Source organism: Emys orbicularis, chromosome 9 (genome assembly GCF_028017835.1).
Source record: "Emys orbicularis isolate rEmyOrb1 chromosome 9, rEmyOrb1.hap1, whole genome shotgun sequence".
NCBI classification, from domain to species: Eukaryota; Metazoa; Chordata; order Testudines; family Emydidae; genus Emys; species Emys orbicularis.
In genome coordinates, this window is record NC_088691.1 from 48,557,851 (window position 1) to 48,571,014 (window position 13,164).

The 13,164-nt window shown below is 44.6% G+C and overlaps 1 protein-coding gene across 1 annotated transcript in view; it reads right to left on the reverse strand.

The window, feature by feature from the left end:
- Nucleotides 1–224: 224 nt before the first annotated feature.
- ILKAP (ILK associated serine/threonine phosphatase) overlaps nt 225–13,164 on the reverse strand; it is a 41,998-nt gene continuing 29,058 nt past the window's right edge. Inside the window, exons 10-13 of the mRNA XM_065410412.1 lie at nt 12,996–13,117; nt 3,541–3,660; nt 1,071–1,152; nt 225–528 (exon numbers count right to left, since the gene is read on the reverse strand). Coding sequence (XP_065266484.1) covers nt 388–528; nt 1,071–1,152; nt 3,541–3,660; nt 12,996–13,117 — 465 coding nt within the window. The 3' untranslated portion in view covers nt 225–387. The remainder of the gene's footprint in view (nt 529–1,070; nt 1,153–3,540; nt 3,661–12,995; nt 13,118–13,164) is intronic.

The window sequence follows — 13,164 nt, forward strand, 5'->3', positions numbered from 1 at the left end:
GGCACTTTATAGACTAACAGATGTATTGGAGCATAAGCTTTCGTGGGTGAATACCCACTTCATTGGATGATTTGCTTAGACTTTCGTTATTAGGCAGTTGAAACTGAATCATGAATTTCCACATGAAGCCCCAACTGTAGTAGCAGGAAATGCAATCTGTCCTGTACAGAAATTCATTTATAAAATATGGTAAACAAAAATATGAACTAAAACAATTAGAAAAAAGAAGTTTATTTACAATGAAGAGCATCCAGGGAGGAGACCCATACCCCTCCCCCCCCCCCTCCCCGATTCTCTCTCTCTCACACACACACACTCTTACACACTTTGTTCTTGCATTTAAATCCATCACATGCAGCTCTGGACTGCATCCCTGCATGTTTTCCTTCAGTGCTCGATCCGGACCACCACTACAGTGACATTATCTGCAGAACCTCGCTGCACTGCTTTGTTGGCCAGCCTGTTACAGGCTGCTTCATATCGAGCATCAGCTGCTAATTTTCCTTCTCTTGTTTGGATATTCTTGTCCTGTTGAAAGAGGAAGTTGACCATACTACTCACACAAACCTGTTCTGCTGAGTGTAAACATTTCACAGTGCTCTGCATTCATGCGGACTACAGTTTTATGCTGCACAATCCAACGGCAACTTCACGTGGGCAACACTAAAAGAGCCTCCTGTTCTTCAGGATTCTGTTTCTTCCAGCTCTAGGAAAAAGCCCAGACTGCTCATACATGGAATTTAATAATGTGCAAGGAAAGCTCTCTCATACTGGCTAAGGAGCAGCTCTCCTTCATACTGGGGCTGGGAGACAATAAAATGGTGATGGTCCCATGAAGCAGAGATGGATTAAACAGGACAAATAATGGCAATAAGCAATCATTTGAGAATGAGGCAATCCTACAGTATTTTAGAATAGCTCTCATTCAATAAGCTGCCAGAGCACACTGGTTCCACCTAAAAGTGTATTTCTCTTCTATGCTCTCCCCTTCCCAGCATGCTAGTATTTCACACCTTCTGCACTGATGAAACTGCACATGCAAGTCCACCCTAGAGCTGCCTTCTCCTCACCTCCAGGCAGGACAAGATGAAGTTTACAGCTTCTTCTGGTGAGAAGACCTTGAAGAGGCCATCACAGGCCAGCATAATGAACCTGAAAGAGAATCAACGCTAGGCAATATGTCGGGCCCTACCAAATTCACGGCCATGAAAAATGCATCAGAGACTGTGAAATCTGATCTCCCCCCGTGAAATCTGGTCTTGTGTGTGCTTTTACCCTACCTACACTATACAGATTTCACAGGGGAGACCAGTTTTTCTCAAATTGGGGATCCTGACCCAAAAGGGAGTTGCGGGGGGGGGGGAGAAGGGGGGGGATTCTGTGATATTGCCATCCTCACTTCTGCACTGCCTTTAGTGCTGGGCGGCCAGAGAGCAGTGGCTGTTGGCTGGGCACCCAGCTCTGAAAGCGGCGGCAGCACCTCCCCCCCCACAGCAGCAGTGCAGAAGTAAGGGTGGCAATCCCATACCATGACACCCTTACTTCTGTGTTATTGCCTTCAGAGCTGGGTGGCCGAAGAGTGGCAGAGGCTGACTGAGGGTCCAGCTCTGCAGGCAGCAGCGCAGAAGTAAGGGTGGAAATTGCCACATTACTTCTGCGCTGCTGCTGGTGGTGGCACTGCCTTCAGAGCTGTGCTCCCAGTCAGCAACCGCCGCTCTCCAGCTACTCAGCTCTGAAGGCAGCGTTGCCGCCAGCAGCAGCGCACAAGGGTAGTAGTACCACAATCCCCCCACAACTCCTTTTTGGGTCAGGACCCCTACAATTACAACACCGTGAAAATTCAGATTTTAATAGCTGAAATCATGAAATTTACTACTTTTGAAATCCTATGACCATGAAATTGACCAAAATGGACCATAAATTTGGTAGGGCCCTAGCAATATGGGTAGGCTCTTCCACCCTCCAACTACAAAATCCCCAATTTATTTTACTAGATGCCCTCTGTTAGAATCTTGTGGAAGACTTTCCAAAATACAGATAACCTTTGACAGCACTGCTATAAGCTGCTGGAAAGTATGCTGATGCCCCCCGAGGCTATCCTCCTTACATATTCCCTACACAAACTAGAGAACATGCCAAAAGTATAATAAAGATGCAGTAGCAGAGTTCCTATGTCAGGACATACTACGGGGCTCTACAAACAATGAATACAATGACTTGTTATGCAAAGTCACTGTGTGTTGCCCATATATAGTTATTTCCGTTCCTGCAGGAACTCACTCTTCCCTTGAAAGTTCTGTTCTTCCATCTCTCTCCCCTGTGAAGTGGCTAAAAGCAAGGGAATATGAGCGGTATCAGCAGGGCTGGTGCCCCAGTACAACCACCAGGGCATCCCACATTACAGCATCAAGTGTCTCAGAGCTCCCACAAGCACCCTTAATTCAGGCATTTCCTAACTTGACTCTGATGTCTTTGCCCAGTCAGAATTAGTCCCCTTTCCCACCCTGGCTCATCAGGTATCTCTTCTCATTTCCCCTCCCGTCTCCTCGCCACAGTTTCCCAGTCAGTCCCCTCTCCTTGTTCCATTCTACTACCCATCCCCTTCCATCTCAGATCCCCTCTGCATTTAAATCAGGCACTTTCCTCCTCCATGCTGCCTGGAACTAGCAGGGGGGAGCACTGAGCAGAAGAGTGTCCCTGCTCTCCATTTCAGGGCCCAGCTCTGGCCCTGGCATGACCCCCAGCAGCAGAGTGAAAAATTGCAAGGGAAGTCTGCTCTAGCCCCAGAATGGAGCATGCCTATGCAGACAGAATCTTTGGAAATTTTAGTTGTGATGTTTTAGCAAGTCCTTGTTGAGCATGTGAGAGCTAGGATTTTTCAAAGGCTTATATCATCTTGGCTGAATTTGGGCACATTTTCGTGGGGATGGCAAAAAGTACATCTCGGACGCAAAGGCCACCCCTCTACCAAATATCAAGTCACTGCTCCAGAGCATGAGCGTGCGAGCAGTTCAAGGGAAAAATCTGCCAGAATTTTTAACATAAGCAAAAAATAATGTATTTTTCTCTAGCCTCATTCGGTTATGCCTGAAATGTTCCAAGATAGTTCAGCCTGAGGCATGCACCCAGCATGCAACATTTCAGTCCAAATGGTTAGAATTTGGCAAATTTACAAGCAAATGAAAACAGGGTCTTAAAAGCAAGAATTGTCAGGCAACCTTAATAATCGGGGGTATCAGCCCTGCCTATAATACCACATTTGAATTACTGTAGATGGTAAGCTGTTTAGTGCAGGGGCTTTGTCAGTCTGTAGTTCTGTAATTGTTACATATGCTTACACTGCTCCACACATGATGAACCCTTTCAATTAACTCTCCATCAAAAAACAAATTTACGAAAAGAGCCATCACAATGATGAGAATAAGGAGTAGTTAGATGACTCTGGTGATCTGACTTGAGAAGATTCTGCATTATGAACTGCTAAACAGAAATGGCACTGAACACATACCTTGCTTTACCCTCTGCTTGGACATGCTTTACCTGTCATTGTGTGTGAGTTGGCAGCGTTTGATATCCGGCACAGAAATGACACCACTGCGTTTGTACTGTCCATCCCCAATGGAACGGGAAACCTCCAGCACACCCAGCACTCGTCCATCCCTGAATGATGAAAAGGAAGCCCAGTTGGGACAAAATAATTTAGCAGGACACCAGCTTTCCCAACACCGCACACATCCCTTTCTCTCTCTTGCTGGAAGACTGACTGCACATTCTCAAGCAGACACTTAGGGCTGAAATGCAGAGGAGCTATTCCTGATGGCCGACTCTTTAGACACTATGGGTAAAACCCTGCCCCCACTTAAATTAGGAGGAGTTTTGCCATTGCCTAAAAATAGGTTGGATTTCATCCCATGTCTCCTATTTCTTAAACCATAGCATTCAGGGTGAACAAACTCCACACAGAAACTTCAACAATGACAGAAGATAGGGAGAGATTGAAAGAAACCATCAGTAGGATTAACCATTTTCTTTTCTTTGGACTTGCCCTAAACTGAGAGGCGTTAAACCTAACAGGGCAGGAAAACATAATTCAAAAGCATAAGAACTGAGCATAGTGTGTGTAACCAGGGCTTGTTGAAGTCAGCGTTAACAAAACCCCAACCTTGACTTCAAAAAGGAGAGGCTACACATAGGAGATATTTTAAACAAAAGACAGTGAGCATCAGAGCACATTTAAGTACAGCAAAGAATGATACTCTGTCAACAACCATGAGGATTAAGAATGGACCACAAGTGATTTGCTAATGAAAGTGAGTTTCCATTACGAACTCAGTAGAGGATTATAATTTTGAATGGAAATACCATTGCATTGGGGGAGGCAAGAGAACAGAATGGGATCATCATATGTAGTGTTATACTAAGACAGAAAACAATGAAGCACCTGGACCTGGCTATTTTTTCCACCAATTAAAGTGCTCTTGACCTTGACAATCTGTCAAATTATTGACTTGTCTCTAATCTTCTGTTTCAGTTACTAGTGGGAATGTTGTGACACATTCCCTGTAGCTGGATGCCTCTGACTTCCTTGACCCCTCACAGTCTGGGTTCTACTGTGGTTATGGCTCTGACCAATGATCTCCTCTTCTCAATCGGAGATAACTAGAGCTATCTGCTGCCTTTGATACCACTGATCATAAGATCCTGCTGACTCACCTGCAGATCAAAGATGTAGATGGGGCTACTTTCTGGAGGCTTCATTCTTTTTCTCTCAGAAAATACTGCTTTAAAAATATTAGTGCATCAGTAAGACAGTGGGGTGGACAAGCTTTCTAGTGCTGTTCTGTTGCTCCTCAGTCACTGGCCACCCTTGCTATGTTCTTAAGGAACTTAAGCAGTGTTATTACTAAGATGAGTCCTAATCAATGGATCCTAATCTAAATGGCTGTTTAGCTTTCAATTTTTGTTAACCGTTAATTGCTTCTGGTTATAAAAGAGGGCTCTACTTTCCCTGCTCTCATCCTCCACCCCGATCCCTTCAGCCTGTTAAGAGGACAAGGAAAGAAAGCTAATTTATAGGGATGGTGAAAATGAGCTTCCAGAGAGGAAAAATGGTTACCTACCTTTTGTAACCGTTGTTCGAGATTTGTTGCTCATGTCCATTCCATTCTAAGTGTGCACGCGCCCATGTGCACAGTTGTCAGACATTTCTGCCTTAGTGGTATCCATAAGGCCAGCTGTGGCGCCCATATACGAGGCTCTACCAGCCCTATGCCCTCTCAGTTCCTTCTTTCCGGCAACTCCAACAGAGGGACAGGAGGGCAGGTAGTGGAATGGACATGAGCAACACGTGTTGAAGAACAACAGTTACGAAAGGTCGGTAACTATTTTTTCCCCGAGTGCTTGCTCATGTCAATTCTATTCTAGGTGACTCACAAGCTGTACACCCTTGGAGGTGGGCTCAGAGTTAATGGTTGTGCAGCTTAGAACACTGCTCTACCGAAGCCAACATCATCCCGGGCCTGCTGGGTAAGCACGTAATGGCACATGAAGGTGTGGATGGACGACCAGGCAGCGGCCCTGCAGATATCTTGGATCGGCACCTGAGCCAGAAAGGCCTCCACCGAGGCTTGTGCTCTGGTTGAATGGGTGGTTATAATTGCCGGTGGGGGCACTTTCACCTGTTCATAGCAAAAACAAATGCAGGTGGTGATCCACGATGAAATTCTCTGGGTGGACACAAGAAGGCCTTTCCATCCTGTCTGCCACCATGATGAATAGATTCATTGACTTATGGAATGGATTAGTTCTCTCTGTGTAAACAGGTTTCAGAGTAGCAGCCGTGTTAGTCTGTATCCGCAAAAATAACAGGAGTACTTGTGGCACCTTAGAGACTAACAAATTTATTAGAGCATAAGCTTTTGTGGGCTACAACCCACTTCTTCGGATGCATAAGATGCGGGTTGTAGCCCACGAAAGCTTATGCTCTAATAAATTTGTTAGTCTCTAAGGTGCCACAAGTACTCCTGTTATTTCTGTGTAAACAGTTAGTGCCCTCCTGATGTCCAGAGTGTGTAATCTACGCTCCTCATGTGACTTATACTTACCAGTTTTCTTTCCAAACCTCATATGTCCTGGCTGGTATGAAACTGTTAAACTACCTTGTGCAGGAAAGCTGGGTGTGGCTGCAGCTGAACCTTGTCCTTGTAGACCACCATATAGGGCAGCTCCAAGGTAAGCACCCTAATGTCAGAGACCCTACAGGTTGATATTATTGCCACGAGGAATGAGACCTTCTATGAAAGCACAAGAAGGGAACAGGAAGGAAGCCAATGGCTCGAAAGGGGGGCCCTTGAGCCTTGACAGTATGAGATTCAAGTCCTGAGGAGGGACAGGATCACAGACCTGAGGATAGAGCCACTCCAGACCTTTTAGAAACCGGACTGTCATGTTGTGAGCAAACACTGACCTGACACAGAGGGTGGAAGGCAGAAATAGCGGCTAAGTGGACCTTGATTGATGAAAGGCTACAGGGCCTGTAGCCTGAGATGTAGAAGATCGGCCCAAACAGTCCAGGATCGACTATAGTGAGGCCTAAGACCTTGGTCCAAGGCCCAACATGTGAACCTGTTTTCATTTGGCCAGGTAGGTCACCCTGGTGGAGGGTTTCCTGCTGCCCAACAGGACCTGTTGGACTCGAGCCAAGGACCCCTGCTCCTCTGCATTTAACCATGCAGCAGCCAAGCCGTCAGGTGCAGCGCGGCCAGCTTTGGGTGCAGAAGTCTGCCGTGGTTCTGGGACACCAGGTCTAGCCAGAGTGGTAGCTGCAGCAGAGCGGCCACCAAGAGATCCAGGACCGTGCGGAATCATATTGGCGAAGCCAAGCCGGAACTATGAGGATTACCCTCACCTTGTCCTGCTTGATCTTCATGAGGACTCTGGATTAAAGGCACTGGCGTACATTAGGGCCCCCAACCACGGGAGCAAGAAGGCATCAGACAGGGAGCCTCTGTCAATCCCCCAAAATCAAGAGGAATATGTGGCACTTCCTGTTCTATCTGGACGCGAACAAGTCCACTCAGGGAGTTCCCCACCTCTGGAAGATCATGCTGACCACCTCCGGGTGGAGTGACCACTCGTGGCGAGATGAGAAGGTCCTGCTGAGGCCATCTGCCAACACGTTCCTGGCCCCGGGCGGGTGCGCTGCCACGAGATGGATGGCATGCTTCACACAGAAGTCCCACAGCCAGAGAGCTTCTTGGCAAAGGGCTGACGACCAGGCTCCACCTTGCTTGTTGATATAAAACATTGTGGCAGTGTTGTCCATCAGGATCTGGACCACCTTGCCCCTCAGATGAGGCAGGAAAGCCTGGCTGGCCAATTGAATCGCTCAGAGCTTTCAGATGTTTATGTGGAGGGAGCGATCACCTCGTGACCAATGACCTTGCGTGCTGAGATTGCCCAGGTGGGCTCCCCACCCCAGGTCCAAGGCATCAGAAACCAGGGTCAGCAACGGGGATGCAAATGGAACTCCCTCCAACACCAATCCAGGGTCCAACCACCATTCCAGGGATGACCGTATGTGCTCCAGCACCCTGACCATGCGGTCTAGATTGTGCCTATTGGAGATGTAGACTGACACAAGCCATGCTTGCAGGGGTCTGAGATGGAGCCAGGCATGACGTACCACATAGAGTACAGGCTGCCATGTGGCCTAACAACCGTAGGCATGCGTAAGCAGTGGTGAGCGGGCAGGCCCTCACTTGCAAGATCAGGTCTCTCATGGCTCAGAAACGGGCCTCTGGGAGGAAGCACCTTGCCCGCATAGAATCGAGGACCACCCCGCTATAAACTCTGTTCGTTGCACCAGTATTAGGGTCGATTTCTTTTAGTTTATTAACAGGCCCAGATGATGACATGTGGAACATACCAGATTGAGGCTCCTTTGTACCTGATCCCGGAGTAGACTCCTTTCCCCCTCATTTCCCGAGGGATCTCCTCTACCACAAGGCTTGAAACCCGGGGACTTGGGCATGCCCCACCCTGGGGCAAAGTCCCTGCTGAGACTTTAACTTACTAAACTAACCCTTATAACTTAACACCTAATTACTAACTACTGTAAACAACTATATATAAATAGGTGCTGGGGAAAACCATTATCCACTTCCCGAGGTGGGAGGAAGTCACTCTGACAAACTGTAGGGGCGGTAAGAAGGAACTGAGAGGACGTAAGGCTGGTGACTCCTCATATACCAGCGCATAAGTGCGGCACTCCAGAGGGTGCCACAGCCGGCCCTCCCGATACCACTAAGGCAAAAAATTCTGACTGTGCAAGTGGGCACGCACGCACCTAGAATGGAATTGACATGAGCAAGCACTCGAAGTAGCAGCATTAAGAAATTGCACAAATCTAAACATGCCTCTTCCTGTACCCTCTCTTCCCACAAACTGACAAGAGAGAACAACCCACTGTATCATTACAGTGTTTGTACCAAGCAACTTCTTCAAACTGCACATGCTGATCTGCTTTCTGGCAGGCCAGAGATATGCAGGAGACAAGCCCTGGAGGCAGATTTTTTTTTTTTTAAAGGAGCTGTGACATGCAGAAACATGAGTGATGTGCACAAAAAGGAGGGAGATACCATGTGCCCCTCCCATTTCAAGACTGTCAAGAGCCTGGGGGCATTTGGTAATGGGTCTTTCACTTCCAGGTCACTGATTCAATTCCAGCAAAGTCAATAATCGCACACTCTAGGGATATCTAACAAAGCTTAAATACATCAAGTTATGGCCCAGAGCATGGGATTTTTCAAAAGCATTCAACGCTGGCTTAATTGCTCCCAATGAAATCAACAAGCACCTTTGAAAATCCTACCTTAACCGTGCACCTGGCATAATTCAACATAAGGCACCATCAATAGTAGCAGAAAGCCGCTGTCAGATGGCTTTTCAGTGGCCTGCCTTGGCAGTGTCACTGTAGCTCCTAGTGGACAGGTGCCCAAATAGAAACCACAGACAAGCATTAATCTTCACCCTCATTGGCAGCCTTTGCAAAACACAAGGGTTGGTCCCTTCATGTTAGGGCAGAGGTACAGGATAATGGAGAAAGTCTGATGTATGTGCTATAGCCATCTTTTATTTACTAGTTGTATTGTAGTGGTGCCTAGAGGCCTAGAGACCATTGTGCTAAGTATTGTACAAACATAAGACAGTCCCTGCCCTAAAGAATGTATACTCCAAGTGTAAGACAAGAGCCAACACACTGAATCATCATACAGGAGTACAAAGTAACAAGATGATTCTGATCGCCATAATAAGCAGCTGTCACAGCAAATCAACAGCCTAACCACTGACTTTTTTGTAAACACTATGGCAGAGGTGAGTTTTACGGAAGGATCTGAAGGACAAAATGGAGGCTTTGCCCATACATGGGGGCAACATGGGAGAAAGCACGAAGGTGCAGCCAAGAGCAACGAAGGCTGACATCAACAGTAGAGCAAGGGTAAGGGCTGACATCTCAATACCATTTATGAAATAACAGGCTGGGAATAAGCCATGAAGGGTCTTAAAAGTGAGACCACCATATCATGCCTTCTTTCCATCACCCTTACTGACTTTCTAGCCATCTTAGAACTAGAGCGGTCAATAGATTAAAAAAATTAATCACTATTAAGTGCGCTATTAAGTAATAATAGAAAACCATTTATTTAAATATTTTTGGATGTTTTCTACATTTTCAAATATATTGATTTCAATTACAACACCGAATACAAAGTGTACAATGCTCACTTTATATTTATTTTTTATTACAAATATTTGCACTGTAAAAGACAAAAGAAATAGTATTTTTCAATTCACCCTAATACAAGTACTGTAGTGCAATCTCTTTATCGTGAAAGTTGAACTTACAAATGTAGAATTATGTACAAAAAAGCCTACATTCAAAAACAAAACAATGTTCTCATGGCACTGTTGTAGCTGGCATCGCAAGATGTGCTAAAGTTTCATATGTCCCTTGATGCTTCAAACCATTCCAGGGGACATGCGTCCAGCTGACGACGGGTTCTGCTCAATAATGATCCAAAGCACTGCGGACCGATGCATGTTCATTTTCATCATCTAAGTCAGATGCCACCAGCAGAAGGTTGATTTTCTTTTTTGGTGGTTCGGGTTCTGTAGTTTCTGCATCAGAGTGTTGCTCTTTTAAGACTTCTGAAAACATGCTCCACACCTCATCCCTCTCAGATTTTGGAAAGCACTTCAAATTCTTAAACCTTGGGTCAAGTGCTGTAGCTATCTTTAGAAATTGCACATTGGTATCTTCTTTGAATTTTGTCAAAGTTGCAGTGAAAGTGTTCTTAAAACAAACAACATGTGCTGCGTCATCATCTGAGACAGCTATAACACTAAATAGATCACAGAATGTGGGTAAAACAGCAGGAGAAAATTCTCCCCTAAGGAGTTCAGTCAAAAAAATTAATTAACGCATTATTTTAACAAGCATCATCAGCATGGAAGCATGTCCTCTGGAATGATGGCTGAAGCACGAAGAGGCATATGAATCTTTAGCACATCTGGCACAGATATCTTGCGACGCCAGCTACAACAGTGCCATGTGAATGCCTTTTCTCACTTTCAGGTGATATTGTAATTAAGAAGTGGGCAGCATTATCTCCCATAAATGTAAACAAACTTGTTTCTCTTAGTGATTGGCTGAACAAGAAGTAGGACTGAGTGGACTTGTAGGCTCTAAAGTTTTATATTGCTTTGTTTTTGAGTGCAGTTATGTAACAAAAAATACATTTGTAAGTTGCACTTTCATGATAAAGAGATTGCACTACTGTACTTATATGAGGTGAATTGAAAAATACTATTTCTTTTATAATTTTTACAGTGCAAATATTTGTAATCAAAAATATAAAGTGAGCACTGTACACTTCGTATTCTGTGTTGTAATTGAAATCAATATATTTGAAAATGTAGAAAACATCCAAAAATATTTAAATAAATGGTATTCTATTATTACTTAATAGCGCACTTAATAGTGATTAATTTTTTTAATCTATTGAAATAGATTTGAAAATGTAGAAAAACATCAAAAATGTTTAATAAATTTCAATTTGTATTCTATTGTTCAACAGTGCAATTAACCACGATTAATTTTTTTGAGTTAATTGAGTGAGTTAACTGCAATTAATTGACAGCCCTACTTAGAACCAACTGGCTTTTCAAAAAAGACTTTCCATGCAGAGACCTGCTCCATCCTGATCTCTGTATCCCCCTTTGCCAGTCCACTTACACTGCTCCTCTAATCATGGCCTCATCTTTGCCTAGGCCCTGATTCTCCAGTTGGTAGTTGCTTATTTCTTCAAGGTGCCCCACCCCTCATTAGCTTACCCCCTACTTTTTCAGAGACACTGCCTATTTAATTCTCTCTTTAGTTAAGCTTTACTGGTATATATCATTAATACACAGCACTACTTGTATTATGTGATGACTAATATATATAGGCAACTGTGCAGAGACCTAAAGTATGTGTTACTCAAATGTAAACCTTTGAATTCAAAACAGTAGGCAGAACCTACTCCACCACCAAAAACTTGGATGAACTCCATTCAGGTGCTTCTCTTATTTGTTAAACTGCAATAATTAACTCAGTGTGCTGACAGTTCCCTTCCTCCCTCTCTCTCTGGTACAAAACGTTTAACCACTGAAACAGGGGTAGATTCCTAGTCAATCGAGATGTTGCCTAAAGTCTGCAAAGAACTAATAGAGACTTGTTCATCTCCTTCCTACTTGCAGAGATGGATTGGTGATAAACACAAATAATGGCATGTGCTCTCTGAAGATAAGGGACATGTCGTTTATAGAGAAAGCTAGCCTTCCAAGCCTTAGCCCACCCATTCCCACACCCTGCAACAAACGATTCCAAGGGAGCTTGAAGCACATGCATTCCAAATGTTTAGACCCCAAACGACATCTTTTCACTCTGATTTGGACTTCCCTGTAAAAGTCAAGATGTAACTAGTTGAAACATTGACTGTGTCAAGAGGAAACCTTCAAGAAAGTGAGCAAATATTAAAATACAGCAGATATTTAAGTATTAATACACACCAGAGTGAAAGTGTCTGTGTGTTCACATGCACACAGAGTGAGTGCACTTGAAAAGAAGTCCATTCCAGCTCTAGAAAGAATACCCATTTTAAATATAGGGAACATCTCAAACCTTAACCATCACTAAGGGCTTGTCTATACAGTGCATGGCAATCTGGGATGTAAATCTATCTGGCACTAGCCTGCTGCGCATTAACTGTTTGGGTGGACCCTGCTGACACATACTAAAATGCTACTCTGCTTTGAAATGGGAGTATATCAATGCGCACTACAGAACTTTCAGTGTGCATCAACAGGATCCATGTGGACAGTTAGTGTACAGCACACTAGCGTGGAGTGGATTTACACCTCACCTTGCCATGCATTGACTGTCTGTATAGACAAACCCCTAGTTGATGAACTAAGGGTGTCACTGTATGCATAACAACATTTCAAGGAAATGAGGAAGCAGATTTAGAAACACTCAAGGAGCAATTTTTAGCTGTTAAAGACTTTTTTAAAATCAACATCAGGAAATTCTTTATTTCCTTCACAAATGTTTTAGTTTATATGTGCTTGTTTAGTGCCATCTGGCTTTCACTCAAAGACACAACACTGCTCCACCCTCCTGCCATTGCAACACAGTACCATGCCTCTAGGACAAATCCACCCTCAGTTTCTTTCTAAGGCCAGGAAAATTAATTCCAGCCAACCATTCCAGTTACGGGATTCTTGGAGGGCATCCCATAAACAACTGCTTCTCCAACAAGATTCCTATGTGCCCTGATTTTCAAACATGCGAAGCACAATCGACTTCTACGGGAGTTGGGTGAGCTTAGCACGTCGAAACCAGATGAGAGTTCAGGCTCATTCCCATCTCTTCTCTTGTGCTTTCTCTTGTTTACCTGACATTTCCTCCAGCCTTCTGTATCCTCATTCGCTCCTCATATTGGGTAGGGTTGTGTTCTTTACTGAGACTTAAGGCTGTATGTTTCTGACTTTCCTTGTTGTAACGACACAAAATCGCCTGTGCTGACAAAAATCCCTTGTGAGTAAGTGGTATTAAGCCTGTAA